A 26,031-nucleotide genomic window follows, 5' to 3' on the forward strand; every position below is an offset into this window, starting at 1 on the left:
TTTCCTACCTCTGTGTAGAACACCTTGTGCTCCATGACGTTCAGGTCCATCGTGAAGAGGCGTGGCTGCAGGGTGGTGCAGAACGTGTTGCCCTCCATCAGGCCGATCTGGGCGTTGGCCGGCTGGTGGCGGAGCAGGTGCTTCTTGGGGGGAACCATATCTTGCAACACCTGAGGACGGAACAGTCAATTTGAAATTCCTATAGTGTTTGACATGAAAATGGAGGTGAGTTTAGACCTTAGTCCAAACAGAAACAGCCCTTTTCCTATATTATCTTTTATTTTTCATACACACAAAACCCCTCAAAATCACTCTATGTTGTAGAAATCATGCTGTAACACTGCCACAGAAATAGGCCAAAAATGGAGAAGACAACATGGAGAGGTGTGGCGATGGCATCATCTTTTTCCCTAAATTAAATGTTTGTCGTTTACACGAAAACACAAGGTTGGCAGTTTTCGGGGCTCCCAAAATGCCAGTTCCATGTGGATAAAAAAACAAACCTTTGCAGATTCTATTAAACTCATTCTCTGCTGCAAATTCTTTCTATACTTTTTAAGAAAATTGTATTGTCCTTGGTTTCACCTCTTTGTGTGGTTCCATGATGACAGTGACACTCTTGCCGGTGACCTGGGCCAGCACCTGCAGAGAGTGCATGGCCTGCTTCCTGACAGTGGAGTTGGGGGAGGTCACCTCTCGGACCAGGTCGTGCGTGACCATGTGGAAGGACTTGTCCTGGGCGACCAGCAGCTCCTCCGTCTTCTCTTCATCTTTCAGCGGAGTGGCACAGCGCACCAGCAACTGCTCCAGCGTGGTCTTAGCCATGGCTACTGCTCCGTTTGACACCTGCGCGAAAATCAATACAGTTTGTCGGCACAATGCCATCTAGGAACATCTCTCCGCCTTCCTGTCAGTTAGCTTGACAGGATTCAAACTTGGCAGGTAACTTACGAATGTAAATTTGACTTTAAGATATGAAATGCAAGCAATATCAGCGTAAATTGCTAATAGAAACACAAACACACAGAGCAGCACAGACGGATATTCCATTTATTTGATTATTCACCACATATCTATCGAACGGGCAGCATAACAGGCTTCAAACTTGGCAGGTGAAGAAATTTGCTGTTTTTCTGAATTAATGAGAGTCTTTCTTAGTTTAGAAGAACTATCGCATAAATTCAGAAAAAAACAGAAACCAAATAACAAACTTTTAAAGCATTTTTAACACATTACACATTACGGGGACATATTTTGGAGGACGCAGCCAGGTGATTTATTTCATGAACATTAGCTGACGCACTAATTTTGTCCTCACCTCTCCTGTGAGGTCCATCATGACAAAGAGCAGGGCCTTCAGGAAGGTGAGCTGGTTCTGCAGCACCCAGATCAGAGGCAGCCTCTCCATCAGGAACTTTATGGACACCACACCGCCCAGCTTGGCGTACCAGGCCTGCTCGTAGCAGCAGGCGCACAGACGCTCCACGATGTACGAAAACAAAGGCAGCTGACAAGCCTGGAGAAGGAAACAAGCGGCAAGGATGATTTACTGATTCTCATTTAAATATTACGAGTGCAGTGCTCATCCAGCTGGAGGATTCTGACATTTTTACAGTGAACTGCTCAAAACTTTTACAATTGAAAATGAAATAATGTTAACTTAACAACCAACAAAGGTTCCACCAGAGACACAATGATCTAAAAAAGAAATGCTATAATACTGTATGCTAAGTCTATGCTAAGATATTTATTGTAATAATGACATAAATTTTAGTAGAGCTTGAAGTCAACCCATCTGTGGTGAGTTTCCCTGATGTCTGGCAGAGTCTGCATGTTCTTTTTTGTTTGTTTGTCATTTCTTGACAAGGAAAGCAGTCTCTTAACATACATTCTGATTTTTCAGCTTCTTAAATGTGAATATTTTCTGGCTTCTTTACTCCATATAACAAAGAAATAATTGAAATTATTAATTTTGGTTTGTGGACAAAACAAAACATCATCATTTAAAGGTTTGGGAAACATCAATCAATATTTTCTAACATTTTCTGGATCCAACGATTAACAACACAGATCCAGAACATTATTAAAACAGTTATGCTAATGTGACATAATGAAATTCATAATACTGTTATGACCCTAGTTTCCACAGTTAGAAAAGAAAAAGCTTACTGACCGGACAGTGCTTTTATTCAATAAATTAACCCTCCTCTCATTTTACTTACCCTCTCCTTGGACCCGAGGATGATGCTGGCCACGTCAAAGATGACAGCCAGTGCCACTTCTCCAATTTTGCACAGCTCTTTCTCCTCGTAAGCCATGCAGATGGCTATGGCATCAATGAGAACCAGTGGATCCATGCCCTTAGAGCCATTCTCCTCACTGTGGAACATGGCTGTGCTTGGCTGGCTGCCCAGCTGATAGCACTGCAGCAGGAATGGACCTGAGATAAATGGGGAAATGAGTTAAAACCATGTGATATTTATTTAAAGTACTGCGGCTTGTGTAAAAACCCCGGAATTAGTTGAAATCATCATAACAACAGAATTGGAAAGTGACTGATTTTTTTGTGGAGCAGGGAATACATGCCAACACCTGGGCATGTAAAACCTGGGCACAGAAAGCTAATATTAGATGAAGGGAGAATACAGTAGTCCCTCACCACACTGCTGCGCCACAGCCACCATGGTGTAATGGCGAATCAGACTAGCTACGAAGGGCAGCGCACTGGGCCTCAGGTCCTTTATCACAGCAGACATGAAAGCCCCGGTCAGGGCCTGTTCAAATGTTCTGCGAGCAGGCGTGTCCTGTGCTTTGTAGCGGTGAGAGATGATGACACTGGGAATCCACTTCTCAGTGAAGCTAATGAAAGAGGGAAAGAAAAAAAACAATAATGAATTACAGGAATACAAGACAACATATTAATACTATATGTGAAATAGCTACACCAGGCAAATGAAACTGGCAGGGATGGTTTACTTTAGAGCACCTTCATTTGTTAATTAAAATATCGATATTTGTCCTGATGTATCGATTCTTGTATTACACGAGGAAAGACAACAATATCACCTAATCGATATTTTGACACACCCTACTGTAAGCTGTCTGGCTCATAGTTGTCAGCGCGTGTGTGTGTGTTCTAGAGACATCTGAGAAAAGTCATGCTTTACCTCGACCAGGCTGATAAGCCTTGAATTTCTGGCAAATAATATCAGAAATTATGTTGGGCTGTTTGCCTTGACTACTGGTGCTACATAGAGTAGCAAAAATGTCCCATTAGTTCCCATGGAAGGTTTCCAATTTTGAATATTTCAAAAATTCCCTACCTTCAGTTCCCAATCCCATGGAAAGTTTCTGGACATTAACAATAAATTTCCCCCACCCCTTTGCAACCCTAGTTCTATATTATAACATAAAACTGATATAAGCTGTTGGGGCTTCCTCCTGTTCCTCCTCAGTGACTTCCTGTTCAGGGCGTGTTAATTCCAACGTACTCTACTGAGTTGTGAATGCTCGAATGCTAGCAGCACTGTTAATAAAATATCACATTTATTCAAATGAATTACGGGTGATAATAAATTCAGGGAAAAAATGACAGCCCAAGATCCTCCTGCCTCTCTACTCCTAATCTTGGCTCCCTCTTTGTCCCCTGTTGGTGTTTATGTTATTTACTGCAGCTGTAGGCGACTGGGCTGTGTGTGTGTGATTGAGCAGCTGTTTTCTCCATGCTTGAGCTTGTGTTTTATAATGCCACACGCCAGGGGCAGACCTGATGGATCGCTTCATTTCATTATTGCCATTTAAAAGACTGCTCTTTGGAGGAGGAGGAGGAGGAGAGAAAGAGAGAGGCCCTGGGCTGGGGAGACTGAGAAGAACAGGAAGGGAGGTGAGCAAGGAACGTGGTGGCGGGAGGAGAATGTGGGGGTGGCACAGCTGTCAGAATGTCACATCGATTGCCCTTCATTCATTCATTCAGGGGGCCTGTCACTCCAGTGCCGCTGCCTTCTCCCCAGTTGGCATTTCATGAATTGCTCTGTGTGTCTTTTTCTTTCTGAAGTGAAAGGCTATATTTACAGAGCCAAACTATGGAGGCAAAGAGCTGGCGGGATTAAAATGAAGGGAGGCAGAGGAAGAAAAGGGGAGACAAAATCCTTCAATGGAAAGGCGTCAAATCAAAATGTCCGACAAGACGAGGCGGTAAAGCAGCCCAGCCCCCCCCCCCCCCCCCCCACCATCCACCCCAATCATAACTGACACACTTCATTATCTATTACAGAACTGTGCTCATGTGTGTTCAAGTGTGTGTTAGTGCGTAATGAAAGGAGGGCGGAAGGGGCATGGTGTAGTGTAAACAGACCGGGGAAAGTCAATTGGCCCTTTTGCCCAAGGATCAATGACGGTAATGTGACGATCCCTCCCCATAAACCCCCCGCCCCTACTGTGCTTCCTGTTTGTCTGTTCATGTATGTGAAGCCCGTCAGTGGGAGGGCAGGTTTCGGGGGGGGGGGGGGGGGGGGGGGTCAGTGCTGTGTAATTAGTGATTGCTGCTCCTGAGACAGAATCACTGAGGCTGTGCGTGTCTGGGAGACGAGTGAAGACAGGAGGCGAGAGACTGAAAACTGGGGCATGACAGCAGGTGGCAGGACAGGAGTGGAGTTAGTGGTGAAAAAAGGATGTAGAGGGAGTGTTGGTGGGTGTGGTTTAAAGTTCAACTTCCAAGTTCAGCCAAGGAAAAGGTCAAAGAGTGGGTCAATTCTCCCATCCACACTACCTGCAGATTTTAGGCTAAGGCTAGGCGATATGGCTTATAAATAATATCTCCATATTTTGTGTCTATATCCTGATATATGGGGATATAAGGCTGCACACAGGTTGATTCTCTGGATCCAAGAAAAGTTTTATTTTGAGATGTTCTCAAAGGATACTGTAAATACACTCTGAAATAAAATATCTACCGTTTATGATCTGTGTTACATGATCTTAAAATACAGTTATTACATTGTTTTTTTTAATGTTCAAACTAAGCGTGTTGACTTACTTTGGATGAGACAGGAGCTGGTAGAGAGCATGCTTGTTGTCATCCAAACTGGTCATGGCCACCAGGAAACACTTGATGACCTCCCAGGCTTGTCGTCTATAGTAGGGCTCTGTGTTGGCGCTCTTCAGACAGTCGAGAGCCGTCTCTATTGCCTTGGGAAAGGAAAACCAGACATAACATTCAGTCTTTCTGCTGTGTGACTGTGAAAGGGACTTTTTAAGTTTCTAAAGGCCTATATCTCTAAACTATACACGTGAAAATTGAGCTGCAGTGTGTACAGTAATGTGCAAATTATTTGCAAGAAGTAACACAGCTGCCATCTGGCCGAGCAAAGGTCAATACAATTTCTGCATTATGGGCCGACACGCCGCACCAACCAGGCACTTAAAAAAGGGAGGAAAATGAGCTAATTAATGCCACTCAGAGCACAGGGGAGAAGATTAGGAGGATGCAAGAATGAATGGAGTATGAGAGGAGAGATGAGGACACAGCATAATTGAATTGCCGACCTGTCAGTGGATTAGTATATCAGGATTTATCTGTCAGGACTGGGACACTGACAAGAATTCTATTATTAAAATACATGCACTTTTTTTACTTTTTACGAGCCTGGCTGTCACTTTTTTGCCCGTGTTATGTTGTAGATCTAATTGTAAATACATAAAAGTGGCGTTTTACTATTAAGCTACAACCAAGGGCCCATGATGACAAAGAGAAAACTAAGCTAAATTCAGGATAAAATTGGTAAAAACCAAAAGTGCAGCAAAAAAATCCCTCAGAATGTTTTAAGGTTCAGAAAAGGCATTGACATCACTGCTGATCTCTGTGCCTAACATAAAACACTTACAGTCATCCCTAAATCTATGAGCTAACTAACCATATGGCTGCATCATGACCCTATAAGAGATTCATGCCTTCAGCCTGTCTGTGTGCCTGTCTGTGTGTGTATCTGTGTGTGTGTATAGGCTGCCAGTGCTCATGATGATAGCAAACACACAGATGGATTGCCAGAAAGAAGGAGCAGCCATTAGTGAGAGTAAATAATGCCGTCATGGTGGCCCACACTAGATTGATGATTACTGACTGGGGATGAGGAGGAGAAACAGGAGATGAATTTAATTACCTGGAGGACACACACACACACACGTCTCCTCCCTCCCTCCTTCACCTCCTCTCACACACATAAAAACCCATGACAAAGACATATTACTCTCTGTGGAGAACAATAATGAGGGACATCAAGCTCTTTTATGTGTAATTCCTTCTTTCCAAGACGGAAAAATGAAGGCATGAAAACGACAGAGTGCGTCTTCAAACAATTTGAGCATCATCATATCTTACTTTCTCCATGGGTAGCTGTATGGAGGCCTTGCAGTCGGTGAATTCAGCCTTGATGCTGGGCCCCTGGACCTCGGTCACCACATAATGCAGCCTCTGAGACTCCTTCAGCATCTTCCTGTTGCTGCCTCCAAACTTCCCCAACACCCGATAAGCTACGTGAGAGATGCTCTCTGCTGGATTACGCAGGGTACGCCACAAGGCCTGGGCATGGAGAAGGAAAAAGAAGAGATATAACCATCACAAAATACATGGTCAAATTGTAGGTGAGCTGGATGATGAGGCAGGATTCATTTCTGGTAGTCGAACAGCAATGAGAACCACCCACCTGCATCAGCTCAGCTCTGACCGGCTGAATGTGGTCGTAGAGGAAGTCGGGCTGCAGGTTGTCGACGCACAGCTCCAGCGTGCGAAGGCCCTGACTGACCAGAGTCTGAGAGCCGTTGAGGGCGGACACCAGTGGGTCCATTAGCATGGGCAAGTACGGCAGCAAGGAGCTCAGGCGCACTGGCACCGTCAAGCACAACTCCACAAACAAGTCCTTCATGTGCTGCTTGTGGAGGCCACTCTGCAGCATGTTCAGACCTGGGAGTGTGGGGAAAAATATTTTGTATTATTTGTTTAACAGTTCAATTTTAGATGGAAGAAAAAAAGAAAATTAGCGACACATACAAGCCAAAACAAACTACAAAATACAAAAACCCATATCAGTCAAACTCTACCACAAACTTACACTTAAGAGATAACAATGTTTGATTTTACCTTGCAGCAGATTTGGGAGAAGAGGTAAAAACTCCTGGTAGAGTAAGTCGTGGCTGCCTCCACCGATAGATCTGAAGAGAGCCCGGAGAAGCAGGAAGTAGTTGTACGGCTCCTTAGCTGACTGGGCCAGTTCCATGGAGCTGTTCACAATCTTATGAAGGTGTGGCTGAGATGCAAATGGAAAACCATATATATTAAACTTTGCTTTAGACAAAGAAAAGAAAAAAAAAACAGTATTCAATAACCAAAAGCCTTTGTTTTACCTTCAGCATCTGCTCATTCTCAGCAGCAAACAGTGACACTGAGCCAAAGACGAGTTTGAAAAGCTTGAGGTAGAGGTTTGAAAGCTCAACGTTTGAGCCCATCTCTGGCAGTCTTTCCAGAAGATACTCAACCAGGATGGTGGCAAACAGAGCAGATGTCGACAGGTTGGCAAGGAAAGAGTTTGCCACAATCTGGAACAAGAGATGGAGGAGGGGTGAGCACGTGCGACGAATTAAGACTGTTCTATTTCTATACTTGACATTTATGCAGCACAGCATGTACCTGTAGTGCGTAGTTCTTGGAGATCCTCTCTACCATGTATGGCACAGTTGTCTGAAATATCTCCTTGAAGGTGAGAGGGTTCATCATGGTGAAGACCCCGGCAAAATGCTCCAGAACCTCCTTCTCCTCCTTCATGCGTACAGTCTGACAGTTGGCCACTCTGATGTACGTTTGCTGGTTATTGGCAACCTGAACCTGAACAGGAGAAACACAAGAACGGTCACAGGAACGTAAAGTATCCACATTTGTTAGAGACATAATTTAAGATGTCAGTCAGCAATAAAAGAAGAGTATAGATAGATAAAAGAAACAAATAAACAGTGATGGTAGAGTCCAGATCTTTGGTCATACCTGGTAGATGTCCAAGGCCTGCATGGCATATTTGACTAGCTTGATGTAGATTTGCGTCTCTTTTGGCTGAAGCTGTTTGTTAGGAATAAACTGAGCCTCTGGAGAAATGAAAAAAAAATGTAATTAATACGAATACATGAACATGGTGGGTATATATATGAAGTGCTCCAAGGATTTGTGTCCTCTCACCTCCTGGGGCTTTGCACGAGCTGATGCCCCACGTTATGGTCTTCACTCCACACACCAGCGTCTTCACCAGGCTGCGGCAGTCAGACACCTGAAATGTCTGCTTGTCTTCTTTCTCACCGGCTCGGTCAAAGGCCGCTGACGGCGGAGCGGAAGGAGTGGCAACGGGTGTGGGAGGAGCGGGAGGTGGAATAGCAGGCAAGGTGGATGGAGTGGGTGTGGCTGGGACTCCGGGCAACACCCCCGGGTCAACTACACCCATCTCTGACTGAGGCTTGCACTTCTTGAAGATGGAGGGGAGCTGGTAGCGCGCAATCGTGTGGAACTTCAGCCCAAACACCTGATTTATGAAAAATGGGAAAGAAATTACTCTAAATGTTTTGTATGTATCACATACACTGTACATCAGAGGTCAAACCATGGATCCAGACATCAATCTCCTCACACAAATCACTGATATACAGCCCCTTTTCCACCAACATTTCCAGGAACTTTAATTACCAGAAACCTATTTACCTGGGGAAAAGAATGCCACATGGGAGTGGTATGAGAAACTGCACTACATCTTAGACTCACTGAAGTCTCACTGAACCTCCTTCTCAGCAAATACACTCAAAAGAGCCTGGACCTCGATAAAGGTCTTGTTTAAAGGTGGGTTGCAGCCGCACTGGCTTAAACAGCTGCAGACAGAGTAGGTAGTTCTTTGGGTGAAAGTTTGGGGTTAAGGGGAAAGTTTTTCCCTGGGTAAATTTGGTCTAAACGCATCAAGGTTTTTCAAAATCCCAGATAAATGAGGAAAAGGTCATGCTACACCTTTTGTTGGCATACTATGCCACAACCACAATATTCGTTAAACATTATGATGCTTCAGATCTCTGCTTGAGTTTATTATTTTCTCTATCCGGACCTCTCAGAATATTAAGTCACCAACCCTGTCGTATATGTATATATATATATGTGTGTGTATATATATATACACACACACACATATATATACACACACACATATATATATATACATACATATAGATATATATACACACATACATATAGATAGATATATATATACACATATATACACATATACATATACACATATATATATATATATATATATAAAATCAACTGTTTAAGTGATACAAGCTCTGATGCCTACCTCCAGCATCCTCATCAGAATGTCCCGTCCATGGCCGTTCTCCTGCTCCGACTTTAAGCGGATGCAGTCCACCAAATTGAGCAACAACTTGCACGACATGGTCTGAATGTTACTAGGGAGAGACTCGTCGTCGATGTTTTTGGCAAAGAGCTGCACGGCGAGGGATAAATCTGTCAGGGGCAAGTTCTGACGAACATGGTGCACCAGGTCTGCGAGTGTGCTGTAGGCCAGGGGTCTGGAAAGAAAGAGATATGTCAGAGTGACATTTAAAACAAAATTATAATTCAACTTTATGGCTTAATGGAAGTAAAAAAAAAATGGAAAAAGGCATATGCTCCACTGAACTGGCACTTTCTAACAGGCAGAAACGAGTGGTAATCACAAAAGCACATAAGGTTGGCAGATCTTTGAAAGTAGCTGCAGATGCAGCTGAAACTGGCACAGGAAGCAAAAAGAGGAGTGGGGGGTGAGATGATGAGTGACACAGTTAGTCCTGGCAGGTCTCATACAGCTGCCTGATTTCCTATCAGCAAATAATGAGAAATGACAGCTATTTTGTTGATGAGGTGAACTAGTTTTGACATCTGAAGAGAGTTCAAGGAGGTTGAACACTGCGCATGTGATCCCAGTGTGGGCAGCCTGCCCTCTGGAGATGCCGCGTGTACATGACAACTTGACAGCGCAATCTGTGCAGCGGTGTTGCAGGTGCCGTCAAACTTGCCTGAGATTTTTCGGCAGCACCCAGGATTGCCTGATTAATATGCTCGGACACTTTAACATGCACCTGACTGGACAGCAAACAGCAAGATAAGTGAGTGTGTGGAAAAGTTACCTGAGAGTCTCTCGGGCGGTGTAGCCAGAGCCGATCAGGATGGATTCATCAAAAAGTTTGTCCATACAAGGGATGAACTCTAAAGAGAACACAAGAGATACATGGTCATGCCACGAGTCAGACAAATGGGACAAAAACATATTAAATGTTTCCTAGTTTTTCCACAACTACAACGTGTGGGAGAGCAGAAAGGAAGACAGGTATTTCAATAAAACTGAAATAAGTACTTTTTATTGAAGTACTTTAACTGTATAAATGTCTTTACACTATCACCCAAAAATATTTTTAAATGGCTTCTTCACTTTACTGATACCCCCGACGTGTAAGAGCCCAGGCGGGGGCAATAAAAACAAAACAGATGGCCATAAAATACAAATATTTAAACATATTAACTTTTTAAATCCACCTTCTCATGCTCATCTAAAAATCATCATATAATAGTTTCCTCTTTTCTTGCAACTACAAAGTGTCCATGAGCAGAAAATGAGACAGGTATGGCTATAAAATGAAGATAGACCCATAAAAATAAAATGTAAAAATGTTTTATTTAAAATATAATAACTGTATGAATGCTGCTTTATACCAACATTTAAAAAATATTGCTAAATTTCAAGCTATTGTGAAACGTCCGAGCAGAAAATGAGACGGGTATTGCAATAAAATTAGACATATACCCATAAAAAGTAGTTTTAAAGTGTTATATATACACACTATATACTGTAAATGCCCCACATGCTTTCATCTAAAATGACTCTTAGTTTCCTCCGTTCTCTGCGCCTCTAATGCGACAGAAAGCAAAAAAAACTTCACAGAAACACTTTCCAGTGACATAAGCAGTTGTCAGTGACAGTATAATGCAGAAAAATCCCATTATATGCAGAAAAAATCCCAGAACCCAGACAAGATTTACCCTGATGGTTTGTTGAACTTTTTATCCCATTAAATTCAGACACTCTTTTTTTTTTAGGTTGTACAGACAGTTTGACAGCTAATGAAAATGTTATTTTGCGTGAATGAGAAATGAAATGGGACTTGGCACAAAAAAAGAAAGAAAAGTCCAGGCTGTTAATGCTTTGACCAGGAATAACACATTTAACTGCAAATGGCATTAAGTTTTGTTGAGCTTTCAGTGAGGAGAGAGAGAAAAAAAGAACTGAGTTTAAAGTCAGGCTTTTTATGAGGAAAAACAAGATGTGAAATAAAAGAATCACATTTAGTGTGTGTGTACCTGTATTTATATTTTTGTGAGGTCCAAAATAAGTAAAAAACCTATTTTTGCAAGGACATTTTGACTGGGCCCAACATCTTTAAAGGGCTTTTTCAGGGTTAAGACCTGGTTTGAAGGTTAGAATTAGGGTCAGGCACTTAGACGTGATGGTTGAGGTTAGGGTAAGGGGCTAGGGAATGTGTTATGTCCTCACTAAGATATAAAAAACAAGTTTGTATGTGTGTGTCCTTGAATTTCTTTAAGATGTTTTCTGACATAAACACTGAACTTGGTGACAAAAACCTGGTCATAATAAGGCAGAACCTCATTTCTGAGGAACTAGTTATGGTTTAGGACTAAGAGTTGAATTGGGGTTATGGTTAAGATTAGGGTTTTGACATTAACTGGTTATAGTTAAGGTTAGGATAACAATTTGGTTCAGCTGTCCAAAGGAACGGAAGTCAATAATTATCTTTGTCCAATAATAACGTAAAAACCTATCTTTGTGGGGACATTTTATCCATGTAGGGACATTTTGTCTGGTCCCTACAACTTAGGATCTGGTTTTAGGGTTTAGGTTAGCATTGGGTTTAAGTTAGGGTTAAGGTTAGGCACTTAGTTGGTTGATGGTTATGTCTATGAGGTGTCCTTACTAAGACAGAAAAACAAGTTAGTGTGTGTACATACGGCTGCGTAGGTCAGTTGTGAGGATGTGCTTGGCCGCAATGAGCAGCTCCTTGCGAAGGTGAGCCGTCTCAGAGGGGCAGTTGGACAGCAGCTGCAGCATGCCCTTCACCATCTGCTGAGAATACTTCCCCACCAGGTCCTGATCAGGTGGACACACACACACACACACACACATGTTTAAAAGCACAATTAAACATATCCTGAAACAAGATAATATCTGTGTAGACCAAACCTGATTAATCACCTAAACCAGATTAATCGCTGTACTTGTAATTTGAAAATGACTGTCTTCATAGAAAGGAAAATACATATTTAGGCCATTTCATTTTATTAAAATCTCTGTATTATTTGATATATTACTTTATCATATCGCAAACAAATCAGTCAATCTGGTTTAGAAACTTGTCTTTATGTGATTAAATTTCATTGTCATTTGATTCTTGGCTCTGGTGAATTGGTGAATTTTTACTGTTTGAGTTATAAAATAGTGGCCTTTTTTTTTTTTTTAGATAACTGTTGTAAAATGCTAATGCTAATTCTCTATTATGCAGGGGACGACTCATTGAGGAAAACCATAAAACAGCTGTACCTGGTAGATGCGGATGATGTAGGCCAGAAATGACAGAGTCTTGATCTGAGCGGCGATGAAGTCGGCGTACAGCTCCTTGTTGTAAAGCTTGTGTTGCCTGTGAAGGAAACAACACAATTTACATACAAAAGCCATTAAGTCTAATCAAAAGCCATTAACAAAGCCGTCACCTGCACGAGGTGGCAATTACATATATGTGAGTACATTCCACATGGGTGTTTGTTTCTTTATTAGCATCACAGCTGTTACTGCACATCAGAATCAAACTCTCTTTACCTGCCAAACCCTGCTGAGGTATTTATTATTTTTAAATGAACTCTGCTCTGTTTCATTCTTGTTCTGAATGCTTAACACATGTCTCTTTTTAGCCTGAGGTTTCACCTCCCGCTAAGTCAATTCTTACCGTTTTAGCTTCTTTAAATGGATTTTGTTTAACTCTGGCAAACAGCAAACAAATAAACAAAAGTGCCCGAGCAATACCATCAACAAACTTGTAATTAAACTGTGGAAGTGAATGTGTCTCCCCCGAATTCAGTATTATACGAGCAACAAACTTGCAACTTTAAAAGCAATGAACTTGTAAACTAAACTACGAAAGTCAATTTTGTCTCGCCAAATTTGGAATTTCAAAAGAAACAAACTTGTGACTTAAGTACAGACATAAATCTGTTTTACCTCATTTGGAATTTTACAAGCAACAAAATGTCTTGTTTTGTCGACAAACCAGGATCATTCAGTTTTAATGATTCCTTTTTTATTATGCAGCAAAGAAACCAGAAAATATTCACATTTCAGAAGCTGAAAATTCAAGAGAAACTGGTTTTAATGATAGAAAAAGACACGGATCAAATTATCAAAATAGTTGACAATTAATTTAGTAACCGATTAATGCCGGACTTAAAACTATGAGTGCACATAAAAGCATTTCCATTTGTAGATGAATATTTGTAGTGGGGGCATTAAAATTAAGAATTTGACGTTTATGTTGTTTTATTTTAGTTTTTATTGTATTTTAGTACATGGCTGTTCATTTTACTCATATTTTATGTCTTTTAACTTATTTTTTTTTTAAATGTATTTTATTGCCTTGAGTGAACTTTTATGTATTCTGTTTTGTATTTATAATTCTGTAAAGCACCATGGTCCACTGTGGTTGTTATTAAGTGCTTTATGAATGAAGTTGGATTGGATTCAGAGGGGAAAAAAAATTCAAATAGTGCTCCAAATTAAATAGCCTTTAAAGATCATAAACAGGTGAGACAGATTTACTTCCATGATAAACATGTTGCGTCTCACACACACACACACACACACACACACGCGAAGAGGTGCATCTTACCTGGCCTGTGGAGACACCTGGAGCATGATGGTGTTCATGATGAGAGGAACGAACTCTGACACCACGTTGTGAATGTTCAGCTTGTAGAGCTGAGAGAGTCACAGGAAATACACCATTACTGTCAGTGAGAAACTAACTTCAAGGTAACGCACACACACACACATTATCACAGCTCAATTATTTTTTTGCCCATTTTTTAAAAACATAAAATATGCAGGATGTTCAGTTAAATTTGCAGAGGAGTTCTTCTTGGCAGTAAATAACATCTGATCAAAGGAAGTGTATTTTAGAGCAAACCTTGGATTCATGGTCATTGCTATGGTCCTTTTGCAAATTACAGGCTTTGATTTTTTTCAAGGCAAGGGCAGATATCTCCTTTATTACCCTGTTCCGCCGTCGGACTGAATTGCCCGAAGGTAAAACTGGGAGAAGATGAGCATATTTTATGGCTGCAACTAACAATTATTTACATAATATTTCTTTGGTCCATAAAATGTTGATTGTTGCTTCACATAACTCTGAAAATTATGAATTTTTAATGATTTCTTTGTTATATGGAGCAAAGAAAACAGAAGATATTCTGATTTTAGGAGCTGAAAAATCAGATAACTTGTTATTATTATTAAAAAACATCAGGAGAGTTAGCAAGGTGTTTTCATTCACCTGATACATCAGCACCACAATGATGGGCAGCTCGGCCAGAACCTTCAGAGACAAAGATCCTCGTGGGATGATGGTGTGCTGCAGGGAGAAATAAAAGGAAAAATATTACTAACACATCAACGGATACAATACTACATTTAAGGCCACAAGGAGACACAAATAATATTGATCATCACCTTTATTAAGTCTGAACGTCCTCCCATTTTAAGTCATTAAATCTCTCCTCACACAGGTGCCAAAAAAATAAAAATATCTGTACTTCATTAACTCACCTTAAACTCTCAGGTTTAGTGTCAACACTCTTAACTTTGAGTGTGTTTATAAATCTCCATGTGGTCAATGCTTATGTGTCTATTAATGAGAAACAGGCCACTGCTAAAAATGAGTATAATCTACTTTTTACACCTTCTTTTATTTAAGGGTGATATCAGTTTGTGGCATCTGTTTTTTTTTTGGTGTGGGAACAGTGCTCTACTACCATCCAGTGGTTGGATACAGTACTGCAAAGAATTATGAGTATGACTATGAAATTTCACATAGGATCATGTCAAAGGTTACAATAAAAATGTCAAATTAACACCAGTTCTGACTAGGAAAAGGTAAAATTGGGATTTGTCTTAATATGTAACTCTTTTAGTGTTAACATAAAACTTAAAATTAGATGTAAACAGCTATATTGACTCTTTTACTGTTATTTTAACACTGCAGACACAACACATTAGAAGAATCCGATGCAACCGTGTCAGTATTTCCCAGATAATAATAAATGTAAAGAATTCAATGAACTCCTTCAAGAGTTGCTAAAGATGCTAAATCTATGAACAAATTAAAAAAAAAAAAAAAGCTCAGGAGGTGTATCAGTATCTACACAGTAATAAGGTCAGTGAAGTTTTGTTTAAGGGCACAATTTTATTTATCTAAAAGTCTGAGTTTTAGTTTCAATGTCGGGTAATTTTCAGACGGCAGGAACAGATCAATCCTGAAGCCACGTTACTGCTGCAGCCACCACCATGTTTTTGCCAGTGGAAAGAATTAGTTTACTGCTGCTAGTTTCCACTTCTGCTCTGGAACTTAAAAGATATTTTCTCCAGTAATGCCCTCGAAGAATAAGGTGGATCTACATACACTGAAGCAATGGACTCGTACACACTTGCTGGTTAACTTACCGTCCGCGTTTCACTGTCTTCCCTCTCAGGTGCCGTTTTAACCAACACAGACGTGATCATTCCCACCATCTCCGGGGAGGGAACCGTGTTCTCTGCGATCACCTGTGGGTTCTCAAAGTACCGGGCCTGGAAGGAGAAGGAAGGAAGGAGGGAAGAAACGATACTCTAACTGTTGACATTCATGGGGGATGCCCTTATGGAAAATGTACTCACCACAACTTTTGGAAGGTCTTTATAAATCTGCTTCACAAAGTCAAGAAAGTGATGAATCTGCAAAGACAGGATTATGAAAAATAAATTAATCCAAACATGAGGAATAACTAACTTGCCTTGTTTTGCCCTGGCTCAACTTAAAAAAATCAATCAATGGTTATTTAGACTGCAGTTTATAATACCTAAAATAAATAATAAAACACACATTAAAAATAATTGGAATAGAAGAAAAAAAAACTTATTATATTATTAACTGAACAATCATCATTGTTAAATTACAATGTATTGTCATCAGATACAGTAGGGCTGCAACAATGGATTATTTTCTCGATAAATAAATTAATTGTTTGGTACATTAATGTTCAGAACAACTTTCATTATTTCTGATGTCTGAAAATATTCACATTTAAGAAATAAATAATAGTGAGAAAACTTTCTAGGTATGCAGTCATAAGAATCAATCTGACTCGATTGATCAAAACCTCTTTTTTTAAAGCTCCCGGTGGCCAAATTAAAAATTCTTCACAGAAAATTCAAGCACTCACCTCCTGAGAAATGGGAGGACGGAACTGTTTGTGCAGCTCGATGATGATACGAAGGCATATCAGCACATTTTCCTCACTTTCAATCTGGGGAAAGAAAGAAAAAACAAGGGAATAAAACACTTCTGAAGCTTTGAAATACCAGCAGATATAACACTTTCTATTTTCCCTAAACACAGAGCGAGTCCTCAATTCAACATATCATTAGCAATTTACCATTTGTGTCACAATGTCTGCTAAAAGAATAAATCTGTTGCCACCAGAGGCAACATTGTGCAGCATTAGTCAGGTGATTAATATTAGCTTTCCAGTACTTCCTGTGCATTTTACTGTGAGAGGAAAATAAGGCAAGACCAACTGTGAAGAGCAAAAAAACACTCAGTCGTGTTTAAAAGTAACTGATGCCGTTTTGTGAGAGATTAAATGACTCCAAATACCTCCAAGAAGCGAAACATCACAGACAGGATGTTCTTGGTGTGTGGACGCAGATGCTCATTTGTCGGGATGCGGTGGATGATTTCCAGCACAAGCTTCCTCAGTTGCTGAACAGAGTGATACAAATTGAAATATTCCAGCCTTGCATGCTCCCAAAAAACATTGCACATGTTTTACCTGATCTAGTGATGTTAAGTCACTTTGGGATAGTGTATTTTGATGAAGGTCAGTTAGAGATTCACTTAAAATGCTTACTTTAAATTAAACGTGAATTATTTTTTAACACAAACTAGCTTTTTCTGTAACATGAATCATGTAAAACCTTCTTTTTAGACTACAAATATTTCTTTATTAACTCCGCCAAGGAGGTTTTGTTTTAATCTGTGCGGAAGTTTGTCCTTCTTTTAGCAACGTCCTGGCTACAGATTTTAAATCTTTAAATCCCTATCTCTTATAACATATTATATTAGATTTTGGATATTGCATTTGAATGAAATTAGGTGCTTTTATGTAGGATCTACCAAAAGATTAGGTTTCACCCTGCCCTCCCCTATGTAAAATAGTAAAAGCTATAAGCAGGTTAAGTTCTATACTGATGCAGAATGTTCGTGTTTAAGCCTTGGTAGAGGTCTGCACTCTCTGCCGTTGATCAGCAGATAAATATTAAGTGAGAGGTGACCTCTTGTCTTTAGCTACTCACCTGTGTCGGTTTTTCCTGAAGGAACTGCACCTCTCCATCCTGAAGAAACGTGAGGAAGCGAGGGATGATGTGCTCCAAGAAGGTGGAGTACTGAGGTGAAGAGGTCACATTCTGGAAATTAAATCCCCAAAACACAGCAAATCAGACAGGATAAAGTTGCTTATTTCAATCAGAAACACTGATTTTTTTTTTCAGAAAAGAATCGTAGAGGTTTAAACTTAACAAAGACTCATAAATCCTCTTAAAAGTCCAGCCCAAATCAATCAACAGGGAGACAAAGAAATTAAAGCCTCTCCGCAAAACACGGAGAACATTCATCACTCTTACCTCAAAGTTCTCGCTGACCTCCTGCATCATCTTCAGCTTGGTTTCGTCAGCTAGAAGTTGAAGGGCAGAGTGCGGACATTAATCAAACTTACTAATGACACAGTTTAACTTCTTCCCAACAGCGTCTGCGTGTGCTCGGCGGGGACTCAGATCTTATCAGTTTTACTTTCAGTGTCCAGCTTTGATCAAAAGGTACACACTCACACACTCACACACACACTGACACTCTCTCACACACACAAACACATGTACCTTTGACTGAACTAAAGTTTATCGCTCTCATCACGTTGCCCATGCCAAGCATGCACGCCTAACCTGCATCCTTATTAATTTTTCTAACATTAAGTAGAAATTAGTTAAATTAAATGACAGAATTTGGGTAAAATTTATATCATTTTAAACTTTCAAAACCAAACTATATTTGTGGCACTGTGTAAAATCATAATGAACTGAACATAATAAACTGAGAAGTTGAATCTACACTAATAATATTGTGTTTGATCATCTGCTCTTGTATACATAATCTATAAAACTATGACATGCCTCGATGATATTTGGTGGTGACAGATATGGCTGCATCAATAAACTAATTACTTGGTCAATGTTGATTGTTTTTTAATAACTAAAATAAGGTTATATTTAACTTTTTAGTCTCTTAAATATGCATATCTTCTGATTAATTTGCTCCATATAACCAAAGAATCAGTAAAACCGAACAATAATCAACATTTTCTAACATTTATGGAGTAAAGTAAGTAAAGTAAGAGTGAAAATGACCATTATTTGTGGCACTTACACCAGAATACTGGTAGATAAAATTTAAGTTAACTCAATAGCCATCAGTAAGTGTGCCAATTCACTGATTTGAGAATAAAATAACAAAAAAAATGAAGCACTTAATTCCATAATTATAATTAAGTAACCTTTTCTCATAGAACACCTGTGTAAATCACAATGTAAAAAAAAACACTGAGGTTGAACTTACGTGTGTTGGTGTCTGTGAGCGCTGCCACAAACTGCAGGTACTTCTTCATTAGCGTGGTCTGGTCGACCACGGTGGGACTGGGCGCTGGCACGAAGGCCATGGTGGCAGCCGGGTGCAGAGTGAGCTGCTGCAGGGAGAAAAAAGAGGCAGACAGCAGTCTGCACGTATCTCACCCTGATCTCATGTATGCTGCAGAAACGAGAGGGAATCAAGTAGAGATTTACAAGCCTGTGGGAATAATGTCTTTGATAGCAGTCACTGGAAAATAGTTTGGACTTGGTATAATGCATTTTATTAACATTGCACTTTACATTTGGAAAAACAAATCTCAAAAGGGATAGTCGGCCTGCAGCGATTATTCAATTATTTAATTAAGCTTCAAACAAGACATTTGAGAACATCATAATTTCCAGGTTTGGTACACTGACTGACCAATACTCGACAGATTAATCAATTATGAAAGTAATTAGTTAGTTGGAGCACTACTTTTAAGATTTTAAATACAAGCCACCAAGCAAACCTTTTTCTGAAATCATCTTTGCTAACTTTTACTTTCAACAATTCTGACAGAGAGACAAATGTACATTTAATCTATGAATATATTTATATTTAATTAAGTTGAGTTGTTTTGGACAATAGCTTAGTCATTTTGTATGAGATTAACATTACTTTGCTGATCATTTATATCTGTTTATGTTGAGGAAAATGGATATGGACTAAGACCATCTTATAAGTAAAGTTTCATTAAGTAAATGGTCAAAAATCAAAGTGAAACAACTGGCAAACCCCAAAAAACATTCAGACAATGGCAATAATTGTTTACAAGCCATAGATTCTAAACATTTAAGTGATTTTTAAAGTATATAAATGCTATATTTTGTCTGTTCTGACAGACGGTTCCCTCAGGGAAATTAAAATTCTTGTTCATTTACTTTTTTTGTGCATCACTTACAATACTGTGACGTCATACATAAAGGGATGTACAGCAATTCCTAATAAAGCAAAGGTTAAATGAATTAAAATAAACACAGTGACAGGTTCATAAGAGCGGAATAAAGAAGGAAAAATAAGAATTCGACAAAACCTTGAACCTCAGCTTGTAAGCCAATGTGATGTCCACACATCTTAAGTCTAAATTAAGAAAATATATATGTTCTCATAATTTAGAGAAAAGAAATATCATTATTTGTGTTTGTTAGACAAGCTGTATCGGGTCAACAAACAACACGCCTCTTTAGCATCAGCTAGCATACTTCGGCCACTATTTATGAATTAAAAGTAAATTTTCCTGCGTCTAAACTTGAACCCGTCACTAACTTGGGGCTCTAAAAGCATTGCTTGTGTGCTCAATATGCCAAGAAAAGTCATATTTAATGTCGATTCTGCACATTAGCGACAAACACTGTAGCAGCCATGAGCTAATACGCTAGCTTCCCCAAAGAAAGAGAGCGCTCGTGCATCCCATGGCGCTAACCTGCTTTAATTAACAAAAGAACAATCTACAAAGATGAAGAGCATTGTTCTCAACATAAAATATCAACCAAACCCACGCGTGGAAAACAAGACCAAGAAAAAAACCCACACATGTTCAGCCTAAGTTTAAAAATTAAAATTCGACATGCACTTACCGAGCTGCACCGACAGGAAGCTGCCGCTCTGCATCCGCCGTCCTCGCGCTGCTAGCACCCGAAACCTGCGAGCCGACAAAGATGTGTGGTATCCCTCCGCCACGTGTTACTTAATTTTTTATTTTTAGCGCATAAGTGTCATTACAATATATCTTATTTCAGCGAATACATTCAAGGCAACGATTTCGTCGAAGTTAAGTGTCGGAAAAATATGTCAATTTAGACGCGGCGTTTATTCTAGTACCAGCGGAAGGACACATGTTGAAAACGATTCGATTTAAGACCATCGTTTTTGATGGTCTTCTCGCACAGCAAATTTGCGGGGAACTGCGCATGTGCGTTGGCGGTAGTTCTGTAATTTAAAGGTATACTCACACAGAATTGACCCTTTATTACACACACTTGAGAATAATGTGTGTAAAACCATGTGTGAAAACTATCACACTTTTTTATGTATATAATAAATAATCATAGATTAATGATTATAATCTCAGTGTTGATCAATAATATTCCAGCTGGCCACCCAAAATAGCTGATATTTATGATAAAACAAACTAAAAACTGGAGTGAGAAGACTTTTGAGAGGCCAAAAAAATCAACGTATCCAACAATATGCACTTATTTATTCATTCACTTTGTACTTTTCTTTGTACTTCATTTTTACCACAAGATGGCATCACAGTGAAGAGAACAGTGTGAGTGGAAACTACAAAACAAGAGATATAAATATATCAAGCTTTTGTGAATGACAAAGAAAAACATTTACTCACAGATCCCATTGATGTAATAAAGGACACGTACATTTACATACATTATTACTGCAGATATTTTCTTCTCTGCTTGTCCTCAAAACGGAGGAAATTGGATGAGCGATGAGCTACAGGGATTTGATTTGATTTTGATTTATTTGTTATACTTTCATATGACTGGGACAGTGCCAGAGGAAAGATGTGAAACATTTAGTAGAGGTGTGTGACGAGTCTGCAGCTGGGAATATCTAATAATGTGAAAGGAACACGTGATGTTTTTCTTTTTTTGTGTGTTTTTGTTTTGTTTTTATCTTACCTTACCTTTGCGTTGAAAAAACAAAATAAAACTAACTGAAATTGTCGCAAAAATGTGCTTAGTTTTCATCTTTGTAAATTTATTTGACAGAAAAAAATATTTCTGCACTTCAGGTGAATCACAGCTATGTTATACACCGCTGTACTAAAATAATTAAACTGTTCTGAAGGACAGTCTGTACATGTCTGTACATTTGAAATATTTCCTTTCACTCTATTGGCAGAGACACATCATTCATTATGTGTATTACCTACAAAACTGTTTTGTAGGTAAGTGACATTTGTTAACATTTGAATCAGTCACTAGAGGAGGCGTGGTGGCCAAGTGGTAAGGCGTTGGTCTCGTAAACCAAAGAACATGGGTTCGATCCACATCCATGCCTATAGAAGAACCATAGATTGCCCTTTTCAGCACAAGTCTATTTGAATCAAACACATGAAGAGGTTTGGAAGATAAAATGACAATTGACTTAGCTATTTATCATTACAAAAACATCAGTAAATAAAATGTAAATCATTTACAAATGTTATCACTTTACTTTACAAGTCTGTTACTATTAATCACTTTATTGTTTATTTACAGACCAGAGTCTGTACCATGAATAAAAAATAACATGAGATAGTTATGTGTCAGACCTATAGATACTACCAGCTTTTGCCTAAATAAATAATTGAATGAATCAAAAAAAAAAATGGATTATACCTGATATTTTTGCAAGGATACAGGGTGAAGTGGAATTTAGTGTATGTACCTGAGAATTTTGTCCTATACTGCCAAACTGTGGTTTGAGAACCATGTGCTTTCTGTGGTGGTAGTTTTAATAATTAAAACAAGTTATCTGATGTTTCAGCTTTCAGAAGTTTGAGAACCAGATTCATGAGCAGATCTTAGATACTCTTATATTTAGGCTTCAGTAGAGACTAAAAACGCGTCACAATAATGTGCAATATAACACGATATCAACACCAACTACTCTGCAGGTGCACTTATAAATCTGGGTGTGGATCAAAACATTTGGTTTGAATCTTACACAATTATTGTTTTAACAGCTTTGGAAAAAATGATTAAATTGTGGGTGAAAGATGGTCATTATTTATCTGGATTATTTATAATCAATGAAGCCGATCTCCTGCCAACAGGCTATGATTATAATTCACAACTGTCTCCCTTCACATCTGCTTCTGTCCAAAGTGCGGGAAACAGAACGAGGGCGACGTCCCTTTCACTGAATGTCACATATAACGTCATCGATAATTCTCATTCTTCTGTTCTCGATAAGTTATAATGATTTTTGCTCAAAGATGTTTGTCGGTCTGCGCCTTATTGCGCCGTCTGTCCGTCCTCGTTTCATTAGTGTTTCTATGCTGAGGACACAGAGAGAGAGAGAGAGTGGCCGACACAGTGGTTTCCAAAAACACTCATCCGTCCATTAGATTTGTGTTTTCATCAATGCGCTGCCGCCGATGCCCTCACGGAGAACCTCTGCGTTGTTTTCCACACAGAGAGGAGAGCACTCTCCTTGAGCCTGAGACTGAATCATCAACAATCAGACCTGAAAAATCTATTCTTGCATCCATTCACTCTTTTGTGGGTTTTTTTTTACCTGTGTATGTGTGTATGTATGTATGTATGTGCAGTCCTCATGTACACATGTCCTCTGTGAACCACACACATCCTCCACCTCCACTGAAATGTTTAAGGATTTTATAATGGAAATAAAAAAAATGTTTGATTTGGTTACTTTTATGACACAAACAAGACAATGAAAAACTGATTTAGTGCACGGTGGACGCAGAAAAATGTTTGTACCAGGTCCCACCTGAGAAGATACTGAGCTCTCGAAGTTACACCATTATCACCAGCGTTAAAATACAGTGGTGTAAACAGGCAGGAGGCAGATTTATTTATTCCCAAATAGATCATTTGCTCTCTCATCATCCTCCTCTTTCTCACATCCTCACATCTTCCTTCACACACTAGTATAGTGAAATTAGATTAGGATGGAGTGAGAGAAAGTACAAAACTAACATATCTGTACTTTACTTTGTTATTTATATTTTTAGCAACTTTTACTTTTACTCCACTATATATTTCATCTAATGCTCTTTGTTCCTCGTTACTACCAAATAAAATCAGAAGAAGAAGAGTTGGTATTATGGTTTCTAGTCTTGATGAGCTGCTATACACTAGTTTTCACCCATTCACACATCTTTCACGCACTTAAACATGGGGTTAAATATCTTGCTCACAGAGACAGAGAAAAGAATTGAACCCACAACCTTCCAGTTGAAAGACAACTCACAATACCACCATGGCTCAAGTCCTCACTTTTTTAATACATTTAATTCTAAAACTTAAGTACATTTTATATCAGACAAGAACTTTTTGACATTTAAGTACAATGAATGTCATAGACTTTAAGACTTTTTACCTAAATAATATTATAAAAAGTGACTTAAAACAGCTGTCCTGATGGGACATATTTGGCACTCAAGGTGCAAAGAGTGAGTATTTTACCCTACACAAAAGCACAAAAAACAAACAAACTCATGATGATAAGTGACATCTCTAAGATTGAAACTGGCATTTTATGGGTTAAAATGTTAAAAGTGTACATTTTGAAGAATGTTATAATTAAAGTGTAATATAGAGAAACAACATGACTGACCCTCGTTGTTATAGTAATGTTTTATTTATTTGACTTTTCTATTTTTATGAGCTGTTTTTTTCTTAATCAGCTCCAAGAGAGAGATTTAATTTGTCTGTTGTCACCTAGTAACAAGAAAATACAGTAGGTGTGGTGTCAGAGTGAAAGATTCAACATGTGACACTAATGATCTTTCTGTCTCTATTTTTACCTCATGCCATACACTTTCAAGCACTTTTTGAAAACTTTTTCTTCTCCTCATCATAAACGTAAGTTTTATGGATTTTTTGGCCTTTAAAAGACACTCAGGAAATGAGGTGATGGAGGGAAGCGTGACATTCACTTAATGCCTTCGGCTTGATTTGTTTCAGTTAATTTCAGGTCATACATTAGGTGACAATTTCCTGTGAGTCCACCTATTTAACAATACAAGCAAATCTTTTAAAACATTGTTTATAAGACACAGTGTATCTGTTAGCAGAGGTGAGGACATTTAACTATAGAGATATTTTTATATAATTATAACTGTGTTACCTTTTTATTCAATTATTGAACAAATTGTATTTGTAGTTATGCATAAATACTGTAGATAACATCAACTTTGTAGCAGGAAGTTTCATTCTGCCTCACAGTTTCAATTCCTTTCAACCACTCTTGGCAAAAAATAACCAGAAAAATTAAATTTATTGACCAAGATATTATTATTAATATTGTTATTAAAATTTCTCATCATTTTATTATTAGTATATGTTTGTACATGGCCAAAATACTATAAAAAATACAATTTCCACAGCCCCCACAATGTAAATAAAAGCTGTCCTGAATGGGACATTTTTGGCACTTAAGGTGCTAAGAGATAGTTAAAAAAAATCTGTGTTGTTGCTGATGAGTGAGGCTGTGTTATCCCTCCAAAATAAATCTTGTTATTATGTGACATGTGGAATTTTTTTCTTTTCTTCTTCTTCATTTTTTCACTATTGTGTTATTAGTAGTTGTGTGTATGTGGCCAAAATACCATAAAAAATATAATTTCCACAGACAAAAATGTGACATACAACCCCCATAACGTAAATAAAAGCTGTTCTGATGGGACATTTTTGGCACTTAAGGCGCTGAGAGGAAGTATTTGACCGACTTTGTGCAAACGGCAGCAGTTTTGATGACTGTTTTGAACTGAGCTCGGTTTGTGCTCTCACAGAAACTGCGTGTGACTGCGCTGGTTTTCTGAATAATTGGACTCCATGCATGTACAGAGCACAGTGGTGTCTCTTCCAGTCTGCGCCACATGTGTTATTGACCTTTCCCATGCTGGCAGGCTGCTGTTGCTAATTGTGCCACCGCCACATCCTGTTACCTCACATACACTTGCAGTTAAACTGATTTGTCATGTTTTTGCCCTTCAATTTCCTTTATTTCTTTTTTAAAAATGTATTATTATTCTAGTGTAGTTAGAATAATCATTTGTGGGCAGAGCTGTTTGTCTCTCCACTAGATATAATCAGCAAATTATGTTCCAGATTTATACATTTTTGAATCAGTAGATATAAAAGAATATAAATCTAACTTGGTTCATTTTCATTGTGTTTAAGTCTGTTGAAAAGTTTGTATGGCCTTGGTCCTCATTCCTCAGGA

General features: G+C 39.0%; 1 protein-coding gene and 1 non-coding gene across 3 annotated transcripts in view; one reads left to right on the forward strand and one right to left on the reverse strand.

Moving 5' to 3' along the window:
- Window positions 1–20,793, reverse strand: part of trrap (transformation/transcription domain-associated protein) — a 101,720-nt gene extending 80,927 nt beyond the window's left edge. For both annotated transcript variants that reach the window (XM_058620323.1, XM_058620322.1), the window contains exons 1-27: window positions 20,688–20,793; window positions 19,060–19,248; window positions 18,075–18,124; window positions 17,748–17,858; window positions 17,050–17,154; window positions 16,616–16,699; window positions 16,071–16,127; window positions 15,858–15,983; window positions 14,692–14,769; window positions 14,029–14,117; window positions 12,690–12,786; window positions 12,101–12,239; window positions 10,207–10,285; window positions 9,375–9,609; window positions 8,222–8,558; window positions 8,033–8,130; window positions 7,682–7,876; window positions 7,399–7,590; window positions 7,136–7,301; window positions 6,702–6,958; window positions 6,377–6,577; window positions 5,036–5,187; window positions 2,660–2,859; window positions 2,223–2,440; window positions 1,319–1,516; window positions 586–846; window positions 9–170 (exon numbers count right to left, since the gene is read on the reverse strand). In XM_058620323.1, the coding sequence (XP_058476306.1) occupies window positions 9–170; window positions 586–846; window positions 1,319–1,516; window positions 2,223–2,440; window positions 2,660–2,859; window positions 5,036–5,187; window positions 6,377–6,577; window positions 6,702–6,958; window positions 7,136–7,301; window positions 7,399–7,590; window positions 7,682–7,876; window positions 8,033–8,130; window positions 8,222–8,558; window positions 9,375–9,609; window positions 10,207–10,285; window positions 12,101–12,239; window positions 12,690–12,786; window positions 14,029–14,117; window positions 14,692–14,769; window positions 15,858–15,983; window positions 16,071–16,127; window positions 16,616–16,699; window positions 17,050–17,154; window positions 17,748–17,858; window positions 18,075–18,124; window positions 19,060–19,159 (3,987 nt within the window). In that variant the 5' untranslated portion in view covers window positions 19,160–19,248; window positions 20,688–20,793. The remainder of the gene's footprint in view (window positions 1–8; window positions 171–585; window positions 847–1,318; window positions 1,517–2,222; window positions 2,441–2,659; window positions 2,860–5,035; window positions 5,188–6,376; window positions 6,578–6,701; window positions 6,959–7,135; window positions 7,302–7,398; window positions 7,591–7,681; window positions 7,877–8,032; window positions 8,131–8,221; window positions 8,559–9,374; window positions 9,610–10,206; window positions 10,286–12,100; window positions 12,240–12,689; window positions 12,787–14,028; window positions 14,118–14,691; window positions 14,770–15,857; window positions 15,984–16,070; window positions 16,128–16,615; window positions 16,700–17,049; window positions 17,155–17,747; window positions 17,859–18,074; window positions 18,125–19,059; window positions 19,249–20,687) is intronic.
- Window positions 20,794–22,062: 1,269 nt separating this feature from the next.
- trnat-cgu (transfer RNA threonine (anticodon CGU)) lies at window positions 22,063–22,134 on the forward strand. Its single transcript has one exon. It is a non-coding gene; the product is annotated as a tRNA-Thr (tRNA).
- Window positions 22,135–26,031: the final 3,897 nt, after the last annotated feature.

Source organism: Solea solea, chromosome 21 (genome assembly GCF_958295425.1).
Source record: "Solea solea chromosome 21, fSolSol10.1, whole genome shotgun sequence".
In the NCBI taxonomy this organism is placed as follows: domain Eukaryota; kingdom Metazoa; phylum Chordata; class Actinopteri; order Pleuronectiformes; family Soleidae; genus Solea; species Solea solea.